The sequence below is a fragment of the Sinohyriopsis cumingii genome, chromosome 9 (genome assembly GCF_028554795.1).
Source record: "Sinohyriopsis cumingii isolate HCF-2022 chromosome 9, ASM2855479v2, whole genome shotgun sequence".
Taxonomy (NCBI): Eukaryota; Metazoa; Mollusca; class Bivalvia; order Unionida; family Unionidae; genus Sinohyriopsis; species Sinohyriopsis cumingii.
Window position 1 is genome coordinate 96,434,029 of NC_142969.1, and position 25,856 is coordinate 96,459,884.

General features: G+C 36.0%; 1 protein-coding gene across 1 annotated transcript in view; it reads left to right on the top strand.

Moving 5' to 3' along the window:
• Positions 1-1,118: 1,118 nt before the first annotated feature.
• The window catches only part of LOC149792287 (general transcription factor IIE subunit 1-like), a 33,881-nt gene continuing 9,143 nt past the window's right edge, over positions 1,119-25,856 (top strand). The window contains exons 1-4 of the mRNA XM_089970849.1: positions 1,119-1,225; positions 7,745-8,222; positions 17,743-17,931; positions 21,531-21,747. Coding sequence (XP_089826975.1) covers positions 7,768-8,222; positions 17,743-17,931; positions 21,531-21,747 — 861 coding nt within the window. The 5' untranslated portion in view covers positions 1,119-1,225; positions 7,745-7,767. The remainder of the gene's footprint in view (positions 1,226-7,744; positions 8,223-17,742; positions 17,932-21,530; positions 21,748-25,856) is intronic.

Below are 25,856 nucleotides of genomic sequence, written 5' to 3' on the forward strand. Positions count from 1 at the left end.
CCATAAACTGTAAATTTTATATCAGCAGTATATATTTTCCAGTATTGGAAGCGTAAAAACGTTTCTCTTCTTGTACTGCCTCTTTGTTATTTGGTTAAATAGATATTAGAAAATAACGATTGACACATAGGCATACTCAATGTTTTCTAATTCTGATATATTTATTCATATACATATTGTATCAACAGTATAAAAAAATTAAATATTGTAAGTATTTGCCATTTATTTGCCAGTCTTTATTCTATCCATTTCTTTTCCAAACACTTACTGTAATTCAATTTTTTTAGAAATTTACACGAAGAAATTTCACCCTCAGTAAGAAAAATATAGAGTAGAAGTAGCAATAAAATTTCAAGAAAATAAAACCTCCATTTTTAAAAATATTTAATTATATAAAGAATAAAAAATCAAAACAGACTTAACAAACATTACTAATTCTTATATATTGATTTATACAAAATTTGTATCAAGAGTAAATATTTTCATTATTGTAAGTATATATAACGTATCTATACCGCCTTGCCCATCCTTACGTTTCTAATTCCTTCTCTCAACACTTGCAGTAATTAAATATTTATAGAAATTTACATGAGGACATTTCAATGTCATTAAGGATAAAGGAGATTATTATTAACTTCCATATGTAAAATATTTAATTATTTAAAGAAAGAACGACCAACACACGACAATCAAACATTTCTATTTCTGATAAGTTATTTTTATATATGGTGTATCAACATGAAATATTTTCCAGTATTGTATGTATATAACATCTACGCACCATCTTTATACACTTCTATTTTTCCATTAGTTACTATCTGTACACGAGAAACTAACTGCATCAGTTTTTAATGAGATAATTTTTATATGCAAATAATGATGAGACGACTCCATTCTTTTGAGAAAAGTCATTATTGAATATTTACAATAATTCACTGAATATATTTTTAAAATGCGAAGATTATCACATACACAAAACAAAAATGTCCAATTTGTATATGTTTATTGTATAAATTTTCTATAAACAGCGAATATGTTCCACTATTGTCCGTTTAAATGTCTATACCGTCTTTGCAGAGTCTTTGTCCGTCTTTGCGCGTCTTTGCGATATTAGTAGGACCGGAAAAGACACTTGAGATCAATCGTTCCATCGAGTTCGAATTTTGTTAGGGGAAGTCACTCAAGAAAAGCAAAACGTAGGAAAGCAACACTGTCTCCACAAGAGGTTGAAACTCAATCAGTTTTTGAAATTTAAATGTACTCCGTACAACCTGTCCTTCTTTTTATAAAAGTTAAGTTTTTAGCAGCAATTTTTTAAAATAAATAAACAAATGCCTGGTTAATACTACAGTACAACAGTTGCACTGTTTTAAAATTATTATATTTATACTGCAGCATTAGAGTTACATCTGAGCAATCAAACTTTATTTGCATTTATTGAATTCGTACGAAGTTAAAATAAAGTGGTTGATCGAATGATCAAAACGGAAGTAATCGGAACGGACAGTAAAAGTGGGTTTATTGGTCTTTTGAGTCGAAGAATTAAGCTTTTAATTGATCAAACATCCTTTATTGTTATTTTGATAATTTTGTTCTTATTAAAACAGATAAGTCTTACGGCAACGGGATTTACCCTAATCGACAGGGGTTCGTTACAAAGAAAATGTGGAGTATCCGTCCATAAATCAAGGGATAGGAGTCTAACTTGTAACAATATAACACTGTTAGAGGTTAAAACTCCCAACCCTTGATTCATGGACGAATACTCCAGATTTTCTTTGCAACGAACCCCTGTGCCCTACGCTACCACAATCAACTAAAATCTGTCATAATTGACTGCAAAAATACCACAGTCAACCATACTTAGCACAATTTGCCACAAACGACTATAACCACACCACATTATTCTATAATCAAGGTTAAAATACAACAGAAATTATCAGAATTGACTAGCGGTGATATGATACACCAGTGATGCGTATCAATACAATTCATGTTAACAGTCTACAATATGATACATTATTGATTCTGATCAAATTGATGGTCTTTTCATCTTTTCAAGGTCTCCCGCTAGTAGGATGTTGACATATTGGTTGTATTTTTAGTAGCCTGGAACGCTGTATTATCGCGGTACTTAATGTTCTTATCGGTACATATTAAAACTGTTTTGCTATTGCTGCTTACTTATTACTTATAAAGTTTCAATAACTTTCCCTCTTTCTATTCCTATAAGAATGCTTTGTCAATCGAAGCTCATAAATGTAAATATAACAGCATATGGTGACTGACCTAGATTAACGTACCATGGGGGAACAGCTCTATATTATCGTGGTATTTGCCTAAGTTACATGTGGTAGCATGCAGGTATTATAATAAATATAAAATACCACTTACCTATGAAAAGAAATGTCCACGCTTGTACTGGCATAATATTTCCAAAATAAATTAAAGGATCCAATAATAAAATCAAACACACATATGTAATTCAACTGTAATTCCATAAATAGCAAAATTACAAATTAAAAGCAATTATTATTTAACTTTATATGAATTTTAAATGCAATGTGGGCAATGAAATGTAAATATATAACAACTATTGTTAATATTATTATTGAAATATTACTGATTTCAAGAATGTTTAACTGTTATTATATTCTTATATATTTATGAGAAGTATGGTCTTAAGCAACATTTTGTAAATTTTGGTCCATATTAGCTACCATGAAATGAAATTGCAACCTTAACCTTGTAAGGACATGTATGACACAAGCAGTATATGACCTATACTCATCAAACATCAGACAATACACTGAATATATTTTCATAATCAAAGCCAATGCTGGTATAGCAAGTTCCACTGGAGTTTTCTATATGATGATAAACGTAAATGATTGCACTTTACAAAAATAGTGATGTTCATTCTTTTTCATTGTAAACTTATAACAAATGTAGACATTTTAGAGGATATTGTGCTGTACGATATTTGCGTACTTACTGGCTACAGCTTTATATATGTAAACAACTGCTAGACGGCGCATGTCCAAAATTAGTCGAGAAATCCCATTTGCTGCGATAATATAGAGCCCCTGATAATATAGTGTTGGAGTATATGTAGATTACTTACAGACATATGTGTAGACATATCATCAGTTCTTTCTTGACAAGATGAAAAAAAACAATTACAAACAGTCTACCTGTTTGGTATCTGTTTTTTTATTCATTTGTTATGCCTTTCAGGTTGCTCCATTTCATCAGGTGCAGGGCTCATCTCAGTCACCATTCCTTTTGTTTTGCACTGTATGAATGCTTTGAAAACATTTTATCATACATGCCAACCATAAAGCTTTTAGCATGGTCATTACACTTTTCTTTACCAGATTATATCTTACGCTCACCTGTGCAGGGATCGTCCTGGGCTTCGCCAATGTCGCAAATTGCGATTTTATTTCCTTCTTGGCGACAAAAATATCCCATCTGGCGATTTTTTTGGCGACATACGTTTTGGTTATTTAATTTGTACATACAATCATGGATTTGGACTGGATAAATTAAAAGGCAGAACGAAAGGAAGCCACAAACTTGACTAAGCAATGCATTGGTATCAATCTGTTACACAAACAATCCTTTGTTCTTATTGACAACCCCATCTTTACAGTACATTGTTACATCATAATCTGCTTATGCTGACATCTGGGCTGAGTACTGTATGCTGCGATACAGTCAATCATGCTACCGCACTATACCTACAACTGACCGACTTCTGAAGACGCGAATAGAACAGATACAATTAATTGTATGGCTAATCCTTCTGTTTTTTTTTATACATATACCAATACAATAGTTTTGCTGAACCTTCATAGAAAACTGATAAGCTTTGAAGTACCGACAACTGTGTATGAATACAAAGCAAATGGAAACAATCTAAATCACAATTACATCTGTCGCCAGTGCAGCATTTTACTCATTGACCTTTTCCTTTTGCCATCAGTCCTGTGTTACGGCTGCAGAGACTTAAACTCCGCAACAAGAAATAGCAAAAAAAACCAAAAAAAAAACAACAGTTTTGCATAATTAATAATAATTATTTATTTCTCAAAATACAGGAGTGAAAGAATCCCGAAGTTGGGTGTGAATTTATGCTTATATATACGGTCCAATATTGCCAGGTGTTGACTCGTGTAAGTTTCATTCGTGGGAATGGAGATCCTATTTTTCTTGTCGAGAAAATTTATACAGCATTCAGTGATCATTCTTGGGATTTAGGAAGCAAATCGCTACAAGCTTTGTGAAGCTAGCCATAAAAGGGGGGGGGGCTGCTGAGAGACTACTGGTGTCACCTGTCAGCACTGTACACTGTGAACGTGGATTCAATAAGATGAACTTCATAAAAACTGACATCAGAAATAAGCTCTGCATCTCATCTCTCGAGAATTTAATGAGAATCAGCATGTACAGATGTGAAAAATTAGACTTTGAAACTGCATTCAACAAGTGGGCAACCCTAAAATCGCGACGGATCTTCATGTAACACTTTGTAACATTTTGTTAATGCTTCTTGTAATTAAAGTATTAACTAATCCATCTTTTGTAATTTTCATTGCCTGTTACATTAATAGACTAAATTAACACTTGGAAAAATGTACACTACTTTTTTTGGCGACACTTTTTGAAAATTGGCGACAAAATATTGAGGTTGGCGATTTTTTTGGCGACAGCTTTTTAAAAGCCAGGACCATCCCTGCCTGTGTATGGATTACACTCTTCTGATACATTAAAAATGAAAAATAAAGCAATGAGTTGTGTCTGTCATTTATATTAACATAATTTTAATTCCACTCATCTTAAAATTGTAAGAAAATACCAGAAAGAAAGACTGCTGCATGAGAATAGTGGAAGAGCTAATTTGTTGAGCATTGATCTACATATAATTTCCTAATTTTCTATTTTTAGCAGCTGTAATTGACCCATTTCCAAGAAAACAGACAGGTTCTTTAATTTGAAACTATGCCTTGCAGATTCATTATATTTTTATTCAAGATAGGTAGTGGACCAGTCTGTACTTTTAATGAAAACGGCACCATATATTAAGTAAGCTTTTATGGTTTGACTTGTAGATGAAACTTCTTAGAACTGATCAGTCTTTTTAAACTAAAATAAACATTACTGATCAGAAAAAGGACAATCAACACTGCTTTACAGATTTGTAAAAAATGAATATGAGAGTGACGCAATACAGCACTCAGGTTGAGCACTTCATCATGCCGAATTTGTGGACTTCACAAAGATTCAACAAAAGTTAAGCATACAGACTAGTTAAAGTTAGTGTTGAATATAAATAATTTTTCAGTTTGTTTTGTTTTGATATTGTGGTTTTAATCCACATTTGCCTACTTTTCCAAATATTTTGACCCTTAGATCCAGGTTAAAAGCAAAAATAAACATGTAAATTTTTAGCTCCTTTGACATACCCTCAAGGAAGTAGGATTATTAATAATGGTACTTGTAGTACATTGACTACACCTTTTGTGCTCAGATTATGTTTATTTGGCCCATTATATTAACAACAATTATGCTTACAACTCTCTCAGGGATGGCATGGTATGATTTTTTTTACCAGACTTGAATCAGATTGTTCTTACTATAGTCTGTTTTTTTTATATCTCCGATCTGTTTTTTTTTAAAAAAAACGGTCTATCTGCTCCCATTCTGCAATGACCCTTGTAAATTATTCATCCCATATATTAGTTAGTACACAACTCTCGTAAAGATTATTCTGATTGTTTGAAGGTTTAAATTCATCCAATGAATCTTCGTGTAATGGAAACTGATGGCAATGGAAAGAAGAAGCATGCTTGAAAAACATGGCATCCCGAGTTGTTGAGAGAGACCATGACACAAAAAGTTTATATAAAGGTTTAAAAAACTTATGGAAATGGGAATGGCTGGAGCGAAAAGTTGACCGAAATTTAGTGGGTCAGTTTATGAGAAAACTGAACACTAGAGGACTGCTCATTGGTTCACAAAAGTAAAGGTGTATTTTCTTTGGGAGCCAATAGTAACTGCTCAAAGAATGATCCATGTGGATATCATCCTGCTGTAGTCTACACTTCTTCAGTTAGGGTGACTATTCCTAGTTATTTTTCCTTCGCTGGTTGTAATACCATAAGCCCCCTGCCCCAATCTGGTAAGCTCAGCAACACAATAGCAACAGTTTACATATTGCTAAGATCGAAATATATTTTTTTTAATGATTGAGTACTTATCTGTGACAAGTGCCAGATTTCATCCTCCTGCTCTGAAGTGATGTCCTTCTAGTTAAGGAATCACCATATGCCAAGAATGTAACTTATAATCCTTTTTATTACTGTTGAGTGTATATAACTTATAGTCATTTTTATTAATGTTGAGTGTATTTATGTAAAGTCCTATTATTCCTGTTGAGTATATGTAACTTAAAGTCCTATTTATTACGGTTGAGTGTATGTAACGTAAAGTCCTTTTTATTATGTTGAGTGTATGTAATGTAAAGTCCTTTTTATTACTGAGTGTATTTAACTTAAAGTCATATTACTGTTGAGTGTATGTAACTTAAAGTCATATTATTATATGCTCATTTTTTTCCCTGTTAACTTTACATTTTCAGAATCGTTCAGTATTAACCGATACTGAACTTGCACGACAATACACATATAGCATTCACGTGCATAAAGGAACTACTTTCTATTGTAAACAATCAATGGACACAGACGCCAGCACTTTTGATTTGTACACAAATCATGTACACTCGCGTAAGAGGCTTTTTACGTTGTGGTTGTTTGAATTTATTTCTGAATGAACTAAAACAGATGTTTTGTGGACTGCCACATACCAGTTGCTTTGGCACATTCCACGTTGATACAGTGTTATGGATTTAGGCTAGCTACAGTATATAACAGACACAAGATAAGGTCCTTACAAATAACATACAAGTGACAAGTCATATACTCTCTTCTTTAGCTGGTGATAAGAATGGCAAAATAAAATATACTTAGTTTTACATCCTGAATTTCCTCAAAATGTATTTTCTTAATTCTGCAAATCCGAATTGCATGAGCCATGTCATAGGTTTTCAATCTGGATTACACATTTCAAAATTGTGCTATAATTTAGATGATAAGTGCAATTGCATCCTCCTTACTGCACTCAAAATGAAATAAGCATTAAATTCCATAGCGTCTTTTTGATAATTGCAATTGAAAGACTTCATATTTTTCCAACATTATAATTTCAAACATTCAGTGACAGAAACAGAAACACATTTGCAGATGTCAACATGCTTCTCTCTAGCTTCAGTGTCATGTATTTCATGTGGAATCGTCACATACAAATCCAGTCCATAATCATGAAATTTCCTAGAATCGCGAAAAATACCAAAATCTATTCATTCCAGATCAAATTCTCTTAATTCAGTCAGTGGTATTTTCCATCCTGAAAAGAGTACTGGCACTGCTGTGCTCTGCATGCCCTTCAAAGGCATCATCTTCACTTTGAACCAGGGGTCAATTTCAAAAGGACCAGGTCATTGTGAGTTGTTGTTGTTGTCTTGGGTTTAACACTATTTTCAGTGCATGATAGGCTATACCTTTGCATGGTGATAAATATTTTCCAGTCCTTAAAGTGGAATAAAATTAGACTATATTATGATTATAAAAGTAATTTTAAAACATCAGTATACAAATTATTAAAATTATTTATCATTTTTCAGATTTCTTATGAAAGGCAAACAAAATGGAGGCAGAGGTGCTGAGAGAAGTTCCAGAGTCATTGAAGAGGCTGGTTCGACTGATTGTTCGTGGATTCTATACCCCAGAACATGCCATTGTTATTGACATGCTTGTTCGCAATCCTTGCATGAAGGAAGAAGATTTATTGGAGCTCCTGAAATTTGAACAGAAGCAACTGCGTGCCATAGTGAATTCACTGAAGAATGATAAATTTCTTAAATCAAGACTCAGAGTTGAAACAGATGAAGAAAAGAAAATGAAGAAACACAACTATTACTTTATCAATTATCAGGTGTTTGTCAATGTTGTCAAGTATAAACTGGATCATATTCGGAGAAAAATCGAAATGGAAGAGAGAGACAATACCAGTAGGGCATCGTTCAAGTGTCCAAGTTGTCAAAAGACATTTACAGATCTGGAAGTCGACCAGCTGTTTGATTTCATGAGCCAAAAGTTCATGTAAGCCAAGTCAAGTTTATGCTGCATATACATTCCATCTAAACCTATCTCTTTCTGCTACATTTCACTGCATGCATGTGCCATTAAGGTACTAATTAAACATGCACCTGACCTGAGAAAGACTGAATAATAGGAACAGACAATGCAAATACATCCATATTCCTTTATTGTTATGAAGGGAGGCATCATATCTTTGTTGTTAGAGCATCAGGTTCCTAACCTAAGGGTTACTGGTCCAATACTCACCCAAGCCAGCTTAGATCAGTGACATGGTGTGTCCTTGAGAAATGCACTTAGGTCCCATTTCATTGCCAGTGATGCACTCAAAGTAACATTAAATCGAACAAGCAAGTGTTATTAATATGCATACCTCTATTTCATTGGAAAGGTTTGAATTTGTACTTGTCAGTACATAAGTAAACAGCTACATCAGAATATCATCTTCTAAAATTGACATGTTCACAAAATTACATTGTCTGTATTTGAGTGAGCTATTGTGCTATGATCCATTAATTGTGACATGTTCACAAAATTTCATTGTATTTAAGTGAGTCATTGTGCTATGACCCATTAATTGTGACATGTTCACAAAATTACATTGTATTTGAGTGAGTCATTGTGCTATGACCCATTAATTGTGACATATTCACAAAATTACATTGTCTGTATTTGAGTGAGTCATTGTGCTATGACCCATTAATTGTGACATGTTCACAAAATTACATTGTATTTGAGTGAGTCATTGTGCTATGACCCATTAATTGTGACATGTTCACAAAATTACATTGTCTGTATTTGAGTAAGTCATTGTGCCAGTAAGTGTAGCAATAGACTATCTCTCCCTTTAATTGAAGCATGGAAATTTGTGTCAAGGAAGTTTTTCAATTTTTATCTTGCAGAGGAGTTCTGAAATTTGACAAATTATATGCCATAAAATAAAACCAAATTACCCAAGAATCAGAAAATTCCCATTTACCATGCTTAATGGTTTCCTTTTGTTTTTAGCTCTTGATTTATCATCACAAACTAGAATAAATGTGGTTGCAGACATTATGGGTAAGTTCATCCATTTCTTCAAAGTACAAACATGGTTTCTATAGTACTGAGCACTGTGTGATACCAGTACCATAATGGCAGAGTGTCACTGAACACTGGATGAGGCCAATACCATAATGGCAGTGTTATTGAGTACTGGACAATATCAGTACCATAATGGCAGTGTCATTGAGCACTGGGTTTATGTCAGTACCATAATGGTAGAATATCATTGAGCATTGGGTAATAGCAGTAACGTAATGGCATGGTGTCATTGAGTACTGGACAATATCAGTACCATAATGGCAGTGTCATTGAGCACTGGGTTTATATCAGTACCATAATGGTAGAATATCATTGAGCATTGGGTAATAGCAGTAACATAATGGCATGGTGTCATTGAGTACTGGGCAATATCAGTTCCATAATGGCAGTGTCACTGAATTCTGGATGAGACCAGTACCATAATGGCAGTGTTTTTGAGTACTGGGTTTATATCAGTACCATAATGGTAAAATGTCATTGAGCATTGTTGATGTCAATAACGTAATGGCATGGTGTCATTGAGTACTGGACAATATCAGTACCATAATGGCATGGTGTCATTGAGTACTGGGCAATATCAGTACCATAATGGCATGGTGTCATTGAGTACTGGGCAATATCAGTACCATAATGGTAGTGTCATTGAGTACTGGGCAATATCAGTACCATAATGGCAGTGTCATTGAGTACTGGGCAATATCAGTACCATAATGGCAGAATTTCATATGATCATAATATGGTCATGTCTTTTAAAACTGTCATGGAAATATCTATAGACTGATTCTTGATCAGGGTAACTTTGCTAACATTATTGATGATATGTGTAACATCAGTTTCTTAATCAGCTAAATAATACCATCTATTGTTTTTGATTTAATTGAATCAGGATCTATCTAATTGTTAGTGATCATAGAGGTACATTCAGGCTGGTTACAAAATTTAAGTTTTTCAAAAGAACTGTCTGGTTCTTTCAGAGATGATATGAAGAATTTAATCATCTGATTAAAAACTTAAATTGATTGGATTGTTCACTTCCTGTTATAATGTGAACATTGCTTGTTAGTTTATTTGGAACAACCCTTTTTAGCACACCTCTGTTAATTCGTACACAATAATAATTGGATATTTACTACTCTTTTGTAGTGTTATTGATAACATTTAATTATCTTGCCTTTTGTGACATTTCTCAAGATTTTTTACATAAAATACATGAAGGACTAATATGTCTAGAGTCATCTAGGCATGCCATCAGTCATCTAGAGGATATGAAGTAATCTAGGGTATGATTTTAGACGTGTATGCCTCCAGTCATCTAGGGTATGTCTTGAGTCTTCTAGGGTATGCCATCAGTCATCTAGAGGATATGAAGTAATCTAGGGTATGCTTTTAGTCATGTGTATGCTTCCAGTCATCTAGGGTATGTATTGAGTCATCTAGGGTATGCCATCAGTCATCTAGAGGATATGAAGTAATCTAGGGTATGCTTTTAGTCATGTGTATGCCTCCTGTCATCTAGGACATGACTTGAGTCATCTAGGGTATGCCATCAGTCATCTAGAGGATATGAAGTAATCTAGGGTATGCTTTTAGTCATGTGTATGCCTCCAGTCTTCTAAGGTATGTCTTCAGTCATCTAGGGTATGTCTTGAGTCATCTAGGGCATGCCATCAGTCATCTAGAGGATATGAAGTAATCTAGGGTATGCTTTTAGTCATGTGTATGCCTCCAGTCTTCTAAGGTATGTCTTCAGCCATCTAGGGTATGTCTTGAGTCATCTAGGGCATGCCATCAGTCATCTAGAGGATATGAAGTAATCTAGGGTATGCTTTTAGTCATGTGTATGCCTCCAGTCTTATAAGGTATGTCTTCAGTCATCTAGGGTATGTCTTGAGTCATCTAGGGCATGCCATCAGTCATCTAGAGGATATGAAGGTAATCTAGGTTATGCTTTTAGACATGTGTATGCCTCCAGTCATGAAGTGTATGCCTTCAGTCATCTAGGGCAGGGGTCAGCAACCTTTTGATAATAGTGTGCCAAAGTAGGATTTCGAATTCATTCAGCGTGCCAGCAGCCTATATTCCTATAAGTCTACCGGAAAATGTTGTTCTTTTTCATCAAGAAACACCATAATTGCTTCCAGACAAGAAACGAATCTATTCAAGACTTTACCTTGACTAAGCCAGCGAACATTGCTGTACAACAGGAGATCTGCATATTCACTCTCAATTTCTTCTAGAAGAGACTTGAATTGCCTGTGAATCAATGAAGAGCGGGAAACTATAAAGTTGACTGTCTTAACAACAGTTGCCATCACATAGTGCAAGTCCAATGATGAGATCTTTGCACACAAACTCTCCTGGTGTATAATGTAATGGAAGTTTAATAGTCGATGTCCAACGTGATTCTCAAGAAGTGTGACGAATCCTTTCTTTTTGCCAACCATTGCAGCAGCACCATCAGTTGTTACACAGAATAATTTATTCAGCTCGATGTTCTGATTTTTGAAATAGCTTACGAATGCAGTCAGAATGTCCTCTGCTTTGGTTGTATCAAGAAGAGCTAACAAGCAACACAACTCTTCACAAATACGATTATTTTCACAATATCATGCGACTACAGCTAGGCATGACAAGTCATTCAAGTCAACGCTTTCATCAAGAGCAACACTAAATACAATAGCTTGATTTAATCCAGTCGTTTGTTTAACTGTTAAATTTCAGACAAATCAGTTATGCGCCTCTCAATTGATCTTGCAGAAGCTGGTATTTCTTGAATCCGAGACAGTATAGTTTCTTTATTTGGCAAATCACTGAACATAATTTCAGCACAGCTCAAAACAGTTTCTTTGATGTACTCTCCATCTGTAAAAGGTTTGCCTTTCGAAGCCACACACTGAACAATTTTGTAACTACATTCAGTAGCTTTATTCTTCATTCCAACTGCTTGATTCAAAATACCAGTTTGTTTCTTGCAACTGGAAATAGCCCTTTTGATGGCTTCACTTTTCTCTTCAGAGGTTTTAAACTTGGATTGATGTTTGGTTTCATAGTGTCTTTGTACACTAGACGTACGACACACAACACTTTCACAACAGAAAGCACAAACATCACGATCCTTTTGTTGTATAAATCCATATTCTTTTGTCCAATTTTCTTGAGATGGGCGTTGATCAAGTTTTTGCCTTTTTTCGGCTATTTTAGGGGTACTGTAGTTAATACAAGAACATAAGAAATATCAATAAAACTATAAACGTTTAACACGTTGGCCGCATCCCTCAGTAGCGGCAGCATGCAGTGACTGGTGTAGCGCCTTCGGTGCCACACTAATATAGCCTGCTGCTAGACAGTGAAAGCGGACATGTGGCAAAACCTAGTTAATGGAAGAAATATTAAGAAAATGATATGGTGCCGTCCAGTGCACGCAGCAGCCATTATGCTGACGTACGTTGTTTTGACTTGCATTGAAAAAAATCTTTTTTTCCACTTATTACCTTTTTGGGGGGTCTTCCACGTGCCATTGAAAATCGCTCTGCATGCCAAGTCTGGCACGCGTGCCGTAGGTTGCCGACCCCTGATCTAGGGTATGCCATCAGTCATCTAGAGGATATGAAGTAATCTAGGGTATGCCTCCAGTCATCTAGGGTATGTCTTCAGTCATCTAGGGCAGTAGTTCCCAACCTGTGGCAGGGTTATTCCAAGGGGTTATTTGTTTAGCACAGCTATTATCATATGGAGGTCCATGAAATTTGTAAGAAGTGGTCATCATACTTGAAAAGATTGGGAACCACTGATCTAGGACATGCCATCAGTAATCTGTGGTATGCCTCCAGTCATCTAGAGTATGTAAATAAATTTCAGTACATCCAATCAAAAAGCAATGATCTCAATAAATTTTGCATTTCACATTAGTCTCATTTTGGAATATGCATTAGAAGTCGAGTCATCTTGTGTAAATTCTGAAAAACGATACAGTTTGAATTCACAACAATCATTACTTATCTTTGTAAATGTGCAAGCAGCAATGGTGTCTGCTCTAAAGCTGGCTGGAAATCTGTTCAGTAAAGGAGGGAAATAAAAAAAATGTATGCATATTTTTTAAAACCATTAATGAAAACTGTCCAGATTATATGAGAGATCTCCTGGGGATGTCTCATACAGTCTGAGAAGTTCAAACAAATTAGTGAAACTTCAAACTCTAATTTCTTTATATCAAAACTTGTAATTAGCCAGCAAGATAAACTAAATGTTAAGGCATGTTCTTTTGTACCAGTTTATCTTACAATTCTATGTACTCAGAAAATACACATTCCACCTCTTTCAAGATATGTATTTTGACTAATGAAAAGATCAGAATGTTTGCTACACATTTGTAAATGTCCAGCAGTAATATTGTGTACATGTACAAAAAGAAGCGGAATTCACATAATGTCCTTTGTTGATACATGCTGGTATACCATGTATTTCAGGTGCTTTGCCATTTGACAGCAGGTCAGTTGCCATTTGACAGCAGGTCAGTTGCCTTCTCAGTTTCAGTCAGAGGTGGAGGATAAAAAAATAATAATGTTGATTTCCATATCAGGCAGTTTACATGTTTCCTCCTCATTTTTGGATGACTGTTGATTGAAGATGTTGTTAAAGTGTTCTGCCCATCTTTGAAATAATCTTTTCTTTGTCAGTGAGCAGTGTTATTCTGTCATCACTCAGTATTTGAGATGTTTTTGATGACTGGCCAATATCTTGCCTTCAGAGCATCATGAAAGTTTCTCACGTTATTCCTGTCTGCGTTGGACTGAATCTCATCTGCCTTGTTGCTCAGCCGTAAGTCTTGCAATGCTCTGTGTTTGCATTGGACAGTCCTCTTGATGTTGTTGAAGGCCGCCTTCTTAGATGATGAATGCTGCTTTCTAAACAGATGTTTCTCGTTCAGAAGTCTCTGTATGGCAGCTTTGTTTTGTCAAACCAATTCTATTGTTTATGTGTGATGGGACCCAGGGTTTGGATGCAGCTTAGTAAAAGTTTCTGAAGGATACCAGGTTTTCCTTTTCATTTTTGGAGTTTATGTCAGTTGTTTATAGTTGGATGCACAGTTCTTCAACAAATGCCTGTGTTCACATTCTCCTGTTTCATTTTAGACATGTTAAACTTTTGGGGCACTCTTTTGCCTTGTGGTCATCTGCAAGGTTGAACCTGGATATTGAGCTTGGAGACTATGAGCCTATGGTCAGTCCAGCATTCTGCACCTCTTGTGGCTTTTTCACTCGGATATCATGCCTGTCTCTTCTCCAGTCAATGACATAATCAGTGAGAAGCCACTGCTTAGAGCATTGTGCATCCAAGACATCATGTTGCAGTTTGGAGGCAGAAGACTGTGTTGGTAATTTGGAGGTTGTTCAGTGCATTTCATCAGTAGGAGAGCTCCTCTGTTGCTGCATTTTCCAAGACACCTGGTCATTTTCTGGTGATCTGTGCCAAATCTAGCATTGAAGTCACCAAGGATGATAAACTTGTCTGCCTTCAGTACTTCTGTGATAAGAGACTCCAGGTCTTCATATAATTTGTCTTTGATTTCATCTTGGTGGGTGAACAGGTGATGAGGACAATCACATGTCTTTTTTGAGACGGTGGGAGTCTCATTTGCATTAGTCTGCCATTCATGCTCTTTGAGTGATTTATGAAATTGCTGACTAGCGGTGATTTGATGGCAAACCCAACATCAGCTTCATATTGCTCTTTATTTTGGGCACTGTGGTAGAAGGTGTAGCTGGCTCCTGCTTGGGTGAGTTGTCCTTATTCAGATAGTTGAGTTACACTCAGTGCTGTTATCTGAATGTTGAATCTGGCTAATTTTCTATGAACTAGAGCTGTTCTCCTTCCTGGTTTTTCTACTGATTCACTTCCATTAGTGTGTGCACATTCTAGGCACTAATGGTGAGTTGTGCCACCTTCATCTTCTTGTTAGGTTTTTAACTGCTAATATGGGATCCCCATCAGATACAGTGTGCTGACCTGGGTTAAGTTGAAGCAGGTATTGTGTAGGGCACCTTCATCATGCTATGGAGGTGAGCAGTGTGATCCTAAGAAAGGCTGCTCTGTCACCAATGGTGCTGATAAATTCTGTTGCTGCTTTTGTCCAATGAAAATGACCCTGTGCTTGGAGCCACCTGTGCGCATTGCCACAGGACTTGAAGCTAACTGATGGGGACAGGGAATAATGTCATGATGTGTGCGTGAGTTGGATTAAGGTGAGGGAAAGTTGTGCAGTCACATGCACTTTCTTGTCCAAGTTTGTCTGAACCCAGTGGCACAACAATGTTGAGATGTCTGGAGACAAGTCCAGCTGTAGTGGATGGTCATCAGTTACTAATGCACTTGAGCTGATGCCCAGGAGTATCGACTCCACATTTCCTTCTGCCTTCACAGCTAGGGGATGAGTGTATCTGCTTGGCTGCCAGATCCATGAGAAAGGACTTTCCAAAGGGAGCCTGGTGTAGCTGTCCACTATGGGTCAACAGTCACATGCTGTACCATATATTGTTACTTTAAGCAGTAGGCATAACCTGGTCTGACTAAGGAAAACAATAGTGACTCTTTATCTAGTCCATGAATTAAAGTGCCAACAAGTTTATAGAAACAATATTAAATGAATTCATAATATTTTCTTATCTTTTACTTTGTGAATGAAAAAAATGGAAGTCCAAATTTGCTTGATAGAGACTTTATAGCAGAAAGTGACTTAAGCTTTTGGTAATGCATGGAAAAAAGATTTACAAGTGTTTGTGGAATTATTAGTACCTTGTGGCTGTTTTTGAGGTCAATAGTAGGCAACATAAATATGACTGGTTTGCCAAAAGTGCTACATTTTGTACATGCATATAAATCTTGGCACACAAACATTTTTTCTCTCTCTTGTCCCAATATTTACAGCCATTACGGTAGTCCTGTTGCAATGGATTATTTAGTACTTGTATATGCTTTACCCTTTTTAGCATTTGTGTTTCATTTTATGGGGAACATTTGCCATTTACCTTTCATCTTGTAAAAAATATTGACATATTTCAAAGAGTTTATCATCCTGAAGATTTTAGAAATTTTCTACCTTATTATTTGTACAGCTTTATTAGGATCATTACCTTTTATCTTGTAGGGCAACATATTTATATTTATTTGAAGGGTTTACCATCTTAGGATATTTAGCAATGTTTTCCTTTATATCTTTAAAACTGAACTTTCAATGATGATTGTCACTGTATTGACAGGATTTGTGCTGACATGGCATTAAACCCTATACATACATATCAATAGATCAGAATATATAGCCAGGATTGTGCTGACATGCCGGTAACCCTATGCATAAATACATGTAGATCAGAATATATAGCCAGGATTGTGTTGACATGCCGGGAACCCTATGCATAAATACATGTAGATCAGAATATATAGCCAGGATTGTGTTGACATGCCGGGAACCCTATGCATAAATACATGTAGATCAGAATATATAGCCAGGATTGTGCTGACATGCCAGTAACCCTATGCATAAATACATGTAGATCAGAATATATAGCCAGGATTGTGTTGACATGCCGGGAACCCTATGCATAAATACATGTAGATCAGAATATATAGCAAGGATTCTGCTGACATGCCGGTAAACCTATGCATAAATACATGTAGATCAGAATATGTAGTCAGGATTGTGCTGACATGCCAGTAACACTATGCATAAATACATGTAGATCAGAATATATAGCCAGGATTCTGCTGACATGCCAGTAACCCTATGCATAAATACATGTAGATCAGAATATATAGCCAAGATTGTGCTGACATACCAGTTAGCACTTTGTGTAAATACCAATAGATCAGAATTTATGGCCAGAATTGTGTTGACATTTGATGAACCCATATACATGTACATGTTCATTCCAATTAATCACAGATGGATAGCACCTGCATTGTGCTAATTTGCTGCTTTACTATATATATGTATACACATAGACCACAATTTCATTTTGCCAGGGTTGTGCTCACATGAATTTAAACTCCATCCATACATACCAATAGATTAGAATATATAGTCAGGTTTGTGCTGACATGCATATAAACCCTGTACATACACTAAATCATAATATACAGCCAGAATTTAGCTGACATGCTGTTAAACACTTTACATATATACCAGTAGATTATACTTTTGCAATGCCAGGAGTGTACAGACATGCGTACATAAATCACAAACTATCAGTAAATCAGAATTTCTAACACAAGCTTTAAACCATTCATTGTTACCTGATGTTTCATGTAATTATGGTTACGGCCCACTTTACAAGAAGGTTTGACATTGTTATGTGATAGACCATTTTCTGTTATGACCCTCATTTCAAGCAGATGTTACAGAGATGGAATACTGCATCACTCCAGTTTTATTACTATATTCTAGATGTACAATATGTAACACAGACGTAGAGGAGGAAGAGGGGGCATTGAACAAGACAGACGCACGGACACTGTTGGCCAAGTTTAATGAGCAGATTGAGCCAATATATGAACTCCTGAAGGAGTGTGAAGATATCAAACTGGCACCAGAGCTCTTAGAGCCAGAACCTGTAGATATTAGGACCATCCTGGGGTAAGTTGCTATATCGGTGATACCAATTGCAAGAATTGCCAACGGCAACAATACAAATTGTCAGATAGTGATTTATAAAACAACAGTAATTTGTCTCCGGATTTTTGCCTAGAAATCATAGATGACTGTTAGGATAATATATTTTCAAGGTTATATAAGTGATGTAAGGGACTGCTTTGAATTTCTTCACAAAGAACATACATAATTTAACAATAAATCAAACTTCTTTTTGTTTGAAATGAAAAAAATTCAGTGTAATAAGGAAATTGAAAAAGAAAATACTTTTAAGTAATAACTGAACATGTTTCTTCCTTGCTCAGAGCATAAATATCTTAAAGAGTTCAAAATTTTCAACAGTATGACACTACCTTCATAGACTAATGTTGATCGGGTCATGTGATATGAGAAGACTGGTGTAGATGGGTGGTAATTCAAGCCCCTTGCCCCTTTTTTGTGTTGGCCTCCACTGTCATATTTTGATCGCCTCCTTTACCTTCCTTTTCCATATGTTGTCCTCTGATGTGATCACCATGGTTTGATTGGGGATGATGGAGCACCCTATATTGCTACACTGTTCATGTATGACTGATGACTCTCTACTGATTTGTTCCTTAATCCTGGTTTCTACCACTGCATGTTTCCACGATGTAATCTTTCTCTCAATCATTACATTTGATATAATAAACCACACCACATTACAAATTTTCAGTTTTGTCCTTCACATGTGCAAACTGTTGATCACATCAGAGAACAATATATGGAAAAGGAAGGTGAATACAACAACTGAGGCCAACAGTAAGCAGGGGCTTGAATTACCACCCATCTACACCAGACTATTCTCCTCGTATCACGTGACATTTATAGGTCACAGGATCAACATTAGTCGATGGTGAAGACAGTATGATATTTCCAAAAATTTCAAACTCTAAAGAGAATCATATTTCAGCATGGGAAATTAATAATGATCTTTTAATAATAAGTTAGTACTACAGTTGAATAGTTGTTAGTTCTAGAATATCCTTTCTCTAGTACACGTGAGAATCAAACATATCAAGGTTTACAGTGCAAAATTTCGCAGCTATTTGGTATTTAAGAAATACTGTCGTCATCCCTGCAAGATTTTGAGTGATTTGAAATTCCATAAGGCAGCTGCATCAGGATGTCATCTGGTGAACCCCCAAAAATAGTTAAAACCATTATACAGGTGTTTTTTTTCTTCAAGTGTTGAGTATTTACAGGTCAAATTTGTACTAAAGAAGATTGATTAATGAGCACTAGATAAAACAGATTAATTAATTTGGAGAACACCTCATTATAGTGTTTTGTAAAATCAACTGCTTCTCTGGTGTTCCAGTACTTGCCCTTTTTTCATTTTCTAAGTTGTGTCTTTATTGTCACAACAGTGCTATAAGGTGTTGCACTTGAGGTCATATCTTCAAGATCACAGTCATGGCTGAATGTTTTAAGTTTTCCGTCACATGTTCTTATCTGGACTATGTCATCTTGACAAGAAGAAGAAAACAAAAAAACTTTCAAAGCGTATGAGATAATTGAATGAAATTTTACATATGTATAGATCATCGTCATGTTTCATGCCAAGGTCAGGACTGAATATTTTAAATTTTCACTCATACTTTCCTTTCCATTCAATAACTTTCAGGTCATTTTGAGATTAATGGATATAATTGACACTTTCCTTTCCACTCAGTGACTTCAAGACTATTTTAAATTAATGGATCTCACTTTCCTTTCCACTCAGTGACTTCAAGACTATTTTAAATTAATGGATATAATTCTCATTTTCCTCTGAATTCCATGACTTCAAGACTATTTACAATTAATGGATATACTATTTTCAGGGCATTTGAGATTAATGAATATTATGGTATACTTATGCATCATTATTTGAAGGTCATCAAGGTCATGGCACAATATTATAAGTTTTCCATGAAACTGTTCAGTTCACTCTATCACTTTAAATCACTTTACGATAAAGAATGAAACTGTCTGTTTAATGTCACTGATTATCTGGTAATCAAAATAAGCATGATGATAAGAAAGTCAAAGACCAAGAATTTGATTAGGATCTTCTGTAATCAAATGTAAATGATTATTAGTTTTATTTCTTTAAAATTTTTGGGACAAAATCTTCAAGGTAAACTTAACAATATGGACACTTGCTTAACAGATCCTTTCATTGTTTGGTAACAACCCAAGCGCCAACAACATGGCAGACAAAAAATGTGCAGGCAAATTCTATGACATAATGGGACACAAATAACTTGACCTTTATAAATAACTTGACCCTTATCAAGTATATGAAAATGAGATTTCTGTAACAGAAGTACCGAAAATATCTTGAACTGATTAAATCAGTAGTTGATAAATTACGATGAAGCAGTCATCGATTGTAAACTTCAGTAGATTCCCAACACTACATATTATACATCGTTGTTCGAAGGTGTCTAGCATACTACATTATCTTCAAGGTCAAGGTCATTGGTCAATATTATAACCTTAGAGTATTGTGATTAAGAGATGAAACTTGGCCCCTTATTATCAAAATTTATTGAACAGGAAGTTTAAGCTAAAGGTAAAAACCTGAAATTTAGATATAATGCTTGGAATAAAATTAATTCTGTGAAATGAGCAGTTCAAGAGGGTCAGTAAACCTGTTCATTTCAATAGAGGGAATAAAATTACATCATGAGCACTAAAATATTTCCAGGAAAAAGAATTATCCTTTAGAATCCAAATAATTTGACTAATAATTATAACTCCAAACTGTCACAACAGACACTTTCCAGATAATAAAATAAGCCCAACTGAGATCTCTCTCTCTCTCTAAGCATCACCATTAAAACTTACTAATGCACAATTTCACAAAGCCCAGAATTGCAAAATGGAGGCTGTTTACATATAAAAAAAATCATGGAGCCCCAGTATGACCTTGATAAAAACCAATCATTTTACTCCAAGAATACAAAATAAATAAAAAGTTGTTTACTTCTCTCACTGATTTCTAATCACAGTTGGGAATTAGGTCAGCTTTAGGTGTTTACAACTGAAGTTTCAACGTCAAACTATCTTCTGAAAACATATCGAGTTCCTAGTAAACAAAACCACATTATTTTGACATGTAATGAAATTAAAAATAAAAAGATTTTTAAACTTATAGACAGTCAAATATAAATCAGATCAAATATACATAAGTTGGTGTATTTTAGTGTTTTTTTATTCAGTCTTCTGGGACAAGGTCACAAGTTGATATTTTTAATGATTTGTTTTGACTATTTATTATGAAAGTTCTTTGAGGTTTTGGAATGAACCATGGCACTCCTTTATTTCCCTGATGGCTTTTCACCTTCAGTGTCTGTCACAAATTTTTCCACTTTTCTAAACTTTTCTCTAATGCCCTATACAGTAGAGACATGCAACTTGTTGACTTTCCATATCTGCCAAATAACTTTACAGCTGTTGTGAGGTTCATGTTGATATTTCATCATTCACCACAGTAGACATGGATGCACATTGACTGAATTTGATTGTTATTTCTATTCTTATAACTTATGTAATATAGTCATTCCAATTGCATCTAGTTCTAGGTCACGAGGTACCACTAACAAGCCCCAAGACGGGGAGGGTAAATGGAGTGGAGACCAGACTAAAAGAACATCCTATGGTTACTCAGAGAGCACAGTCAAGATCTCTCTAAATGAGAAGAATACCGAGCAGGATGTGGCAAAGAAAGAGAGACCTGTCTGGATGGTACAGAGCACTGTAGATGGAGTGTCATCCATGGAAAACAAAGACATGGTAATTTTGATAATTTTGGTGTATTACTCTCAAGACTAATGAATCTAAGATAAAATAAGAGATGATAAGTTGTTTATAGTATCAACATATTTATTAATCAGTCATTTTAAAGATAACTTAACCGTAAATATTTGCATAGCTTTAACTTTTTCATGTTAAAAATCCTTTTACATTCAGTGTGAATACATCATCTCACCCCAAAAGGAAGGATAAGTCGAACACCCCTTGTATTCACAGTAGAGTGTTGCTGCTTCCAAAAAGAAGGAAGTGCACCACTCCTTTCACTCCCAGGGTAATGTGTCACATCCCCCTATGAGAAATAGCTCCTGCACACTTAACACTTCTAGGGTGGTGTGTTGCACTCTGCTGGATGGGTTGCCTAACTGATCACTGATAAATGTCTGGTGACTGGTTGCCAGTTACTGGTCAGATCATCCCAGTGACCAGTCAGATCATACTGGTCACCAGTCATCAGCCACTGGTGTCATCTCATACCAGTTGCCAACTTTCCAGCAGTCATTACTCAAAGGCTTCATGGTATGGGGAAAGGGATGAGACTAAGTTCCACCCTCTCCTTACCCCACCATCACACTTTGTACAGGATTTGTGGTCTGCACATTGAGTCCAGACCTGGAAAAGGGATCAGATCAGTATCCCCCTCCCTTTCCAATTATCCCACTGAATCCTTTCGGGATGTGGGACCTTCCATCTCAGAGTAATTGGTCCCTTATGCCCCCCCTCCCTTTAGATACTGGATACTGGACCCAGAGTAGAGGTGATGCCATGGCTTGTGTTTTGCCATCACCAAGGTTGGAGGCACAGCATCATTCTGTTAGGCCCATCAGCTCCTCATTTGGATGGGTAGGAAGAGATCTGGTCCATTGGTAAGGCAGTAAATGAAGTTTCCCACCTCTTACCCAAGGATTTGTGCCCAAAACCATCTGGTTCCTAGACCCAGAAGATCCTTTATATTTTGTAAAAACCTCAACCACAACCAGATCTGCCTTTTTCTCATCCCTCCACGATTGAGGAAATACCACAGACGTCTTGAACAGGCCAGGGCATGACTCTGTGATATAGAGGGTAGTCCATTCTTCCCTCTATCTTCAGACTTATGGTCTCTGCTTTGAGTTACTGGGTAGATTCCCTGAAGTGGCCATTAAAATTCTCAGGTGGATGCAGATGCATCCCAAGTGGGTATAAAAACTGGAACCTGTGCCATTAAAACACTTTTTTGGTAACCATAGCTTCTTGTGCTGACCTCTTCTCTGCTTTTGTTTTAGTATGCTGAAGGAGACTGCACTGACTCTAGACATTTTTGTTTGTGGTGGAGGCTGTGGCCAAGACATCCTGCCATGTGCTTTCTGTTTCAATGGTTTTATAGCCAGAACCACTGCGCATCTGCTATGTTCAGAGGACTCTACCCTACCATGGCTTCACTAGATTTAAAGGATCATCTACATAGGTCTTTCACTCCTGCTCCTGACTTATTGCAGTTGGCCAGGAAACATGCTGATGTGAATTGTCCTAGGGACCATCCATTAAATTCATTGACCAGATGCAACCTCATTCAGTGCATGACCTCAAATAGACATCAGTGTACACGGGGTTCATGGCATGGAAATCAGCAAAGAGTAACTAATTCAGCTGCACAATATCAAAAGTTAGGTTATGCCTATTAAAATATGGTTGGGGGTGGAGGCTTAAACTTATTAATTATGCAATACTTACTGGTTTTTTTACTTTCTACATAAAAGACAATTATAGCACATTGTCTTATGACCAATACATCAACATTAGATGATTCTGTATATGTATAAAAGATGAAAGAGTAACTTGTTGCATATGAGCATAAAAACCACCGTCATTACCCACACACACACTTTGGCAAATACCTAGCTGTACTCCAAAAACAGGTTAGCATACATATGGAGCCAGTCTAAAACCAACAGGGCCTCCTCTTTACAGTTCTACTTGTCCAAGTGGCCAAGTTCATCTATATAGATGTGCTCCAAAAATAGGATTGTCTTACACCTGGAGTCTACCTGAAGTCAACAGTGGCTACCCTTCTTTATAAATATACTTGCCCAGCTGGCTTGTCGATCATTTATACATAGCTATGAACTGAATAGTGCTTTACCAGGAGCCTGACTAAAGCCAACTAGTGCTAATATTCTTGTATTCACCTATGTGGCTTGTTCACTTTTTAGCTGTTGCTATAGAAAACAAAATTATCTTGGTAGTCCTATACCTGGGTCCTGTCTGAAGCCAACAAGATTCCTCTTCCTTGTAGAACACCTGCCCAAATGGCTTGTTGAAATTGTTTACATATCTGTGGTCCAAACCCAGGATAGCCTTACAGCAGGAGCCTAAAGTCAAAATGATTCCTCTTTAAAGAGCTACTTGCCAAAGTGGCTTGTTGATATTTTATACCAAGCTTAACTCCAAAACCAGGATAGCTAACAACATGAGCCTTGTCGAAAGCTAGCTGGGGCTCACTTATCTTTATAGAACAACAGTGTGACTCTGCTATAGCACACTCCATTATAACATGAATTCAGATATAACACGGTTGTGGCGTGGCTCCCGAAATTTATATACATTTATTTTGCGCTTACACGAGAAAAATAATCTTTAATAAAAGTACCAAAAAAAGAAGTTTATTATCATTTTGGGGAAGAAATCATGCATGAATAATACAAGATGATCGTGGCCTGGTTCCTGAAATTTTATATGTATTTTACTTCTTAAAAGTACGAAAAATAACTTATTGAAAGTTTATTCTGGAATTGCATAGAGCTTTGCCAATGTCGCAAACTGCAATTTATTTTTCCGTATTGTGGCAAAATATACCATCTGGTGAATTTTTTATTAGTGACACTGTTGGCTGTTTAAACTTGTATATACAACCATTGGTTTGGAGTGGAGAAATTCACAGGCCCCATGAAAGGAAGCCACAAACTTGATATAAAATGTACTGAAATTTATCTATTGTTACATAAACAATTTCTTTGTCCATATTGACAAACCATCTTAACAGCGCATTGTTATATCATAACCCACTTATGTTGACATCCAGCATGAATACTGTATGTTGTGAGATATCCGCTTTTATTGTTGTTGACATTTCTGGTAACAGAAATCAACCTGACGAGGCATTATCTTGTAATCTATCTTTTGTCAGATTTTTGGCCGCTCGCTAGTAATTAACATATTTACATAGACTGACATTTGCATGCGGATGGTAAGTAAACTTCCTTTTCTTTTCGCTCAGAATTAAATCCTTCATAACACTTTCATTTTCTGTGTAATTCCATGTCATCAGACCAGAACACCTGCGTCTCTATCATCTGTTGACCCTTTGTTAAATTTCTGTTTGAGTCTCAAATTCAGCCAATGTGGGTATGTGGGAAAGCTTGCTAGTAGCTTCTCGTGGGTTGGTGGTTCTTTCCGGGGTTTTCACGGGTTCTTCCTCCACCATTAATACTGGCCACCATGTATAGCCTATCGTGTGCTGAAAAATGGCATTAAACCCCACAACAACAACAAATCCTTCACAACACTCACACTTTCCATACTAATCCTTGTCATTAGACCAGAACACCTGCATCTCTATCATCCGTTGACCCTTTGTTAAATTTCTGACGCTTGGATGGAAGGCAGCATCACTCCACTACCACAAATGTAAAAAGAAAACAAAACAAAACAAGAAAACAAAACAAACAACATATTGCTTGTTGGTCTGTTCAATAGGTAGAGAGGAATAGTAACTACAGTCAACCTTTGAAGCACTGATTGTTATAAAAACTTACTAAGCAAATGGAAAAAACATCAGCCTCAGTCATGCAGTACAATTATTTGATGTTGCCGCCACAATAAGAAACGGGTATTTGTTTGGTTCTACAAAGCTGTCCTTCAGCAGTGACTTCAATAATGCATGCACCTTTCATCAAAGAAACCCGACTACAAGCTTCAATATAAACAAAGAACTTTTCTTCGAAGGAAGTCAGTACCAAACTTACATAAAAGCAATAGGATCTTATGGATTTCTTTATTTTCCAACATGACTGGAACACGTTTGCTGTGCCTTGAAAGTTTCCTTTTTGCAG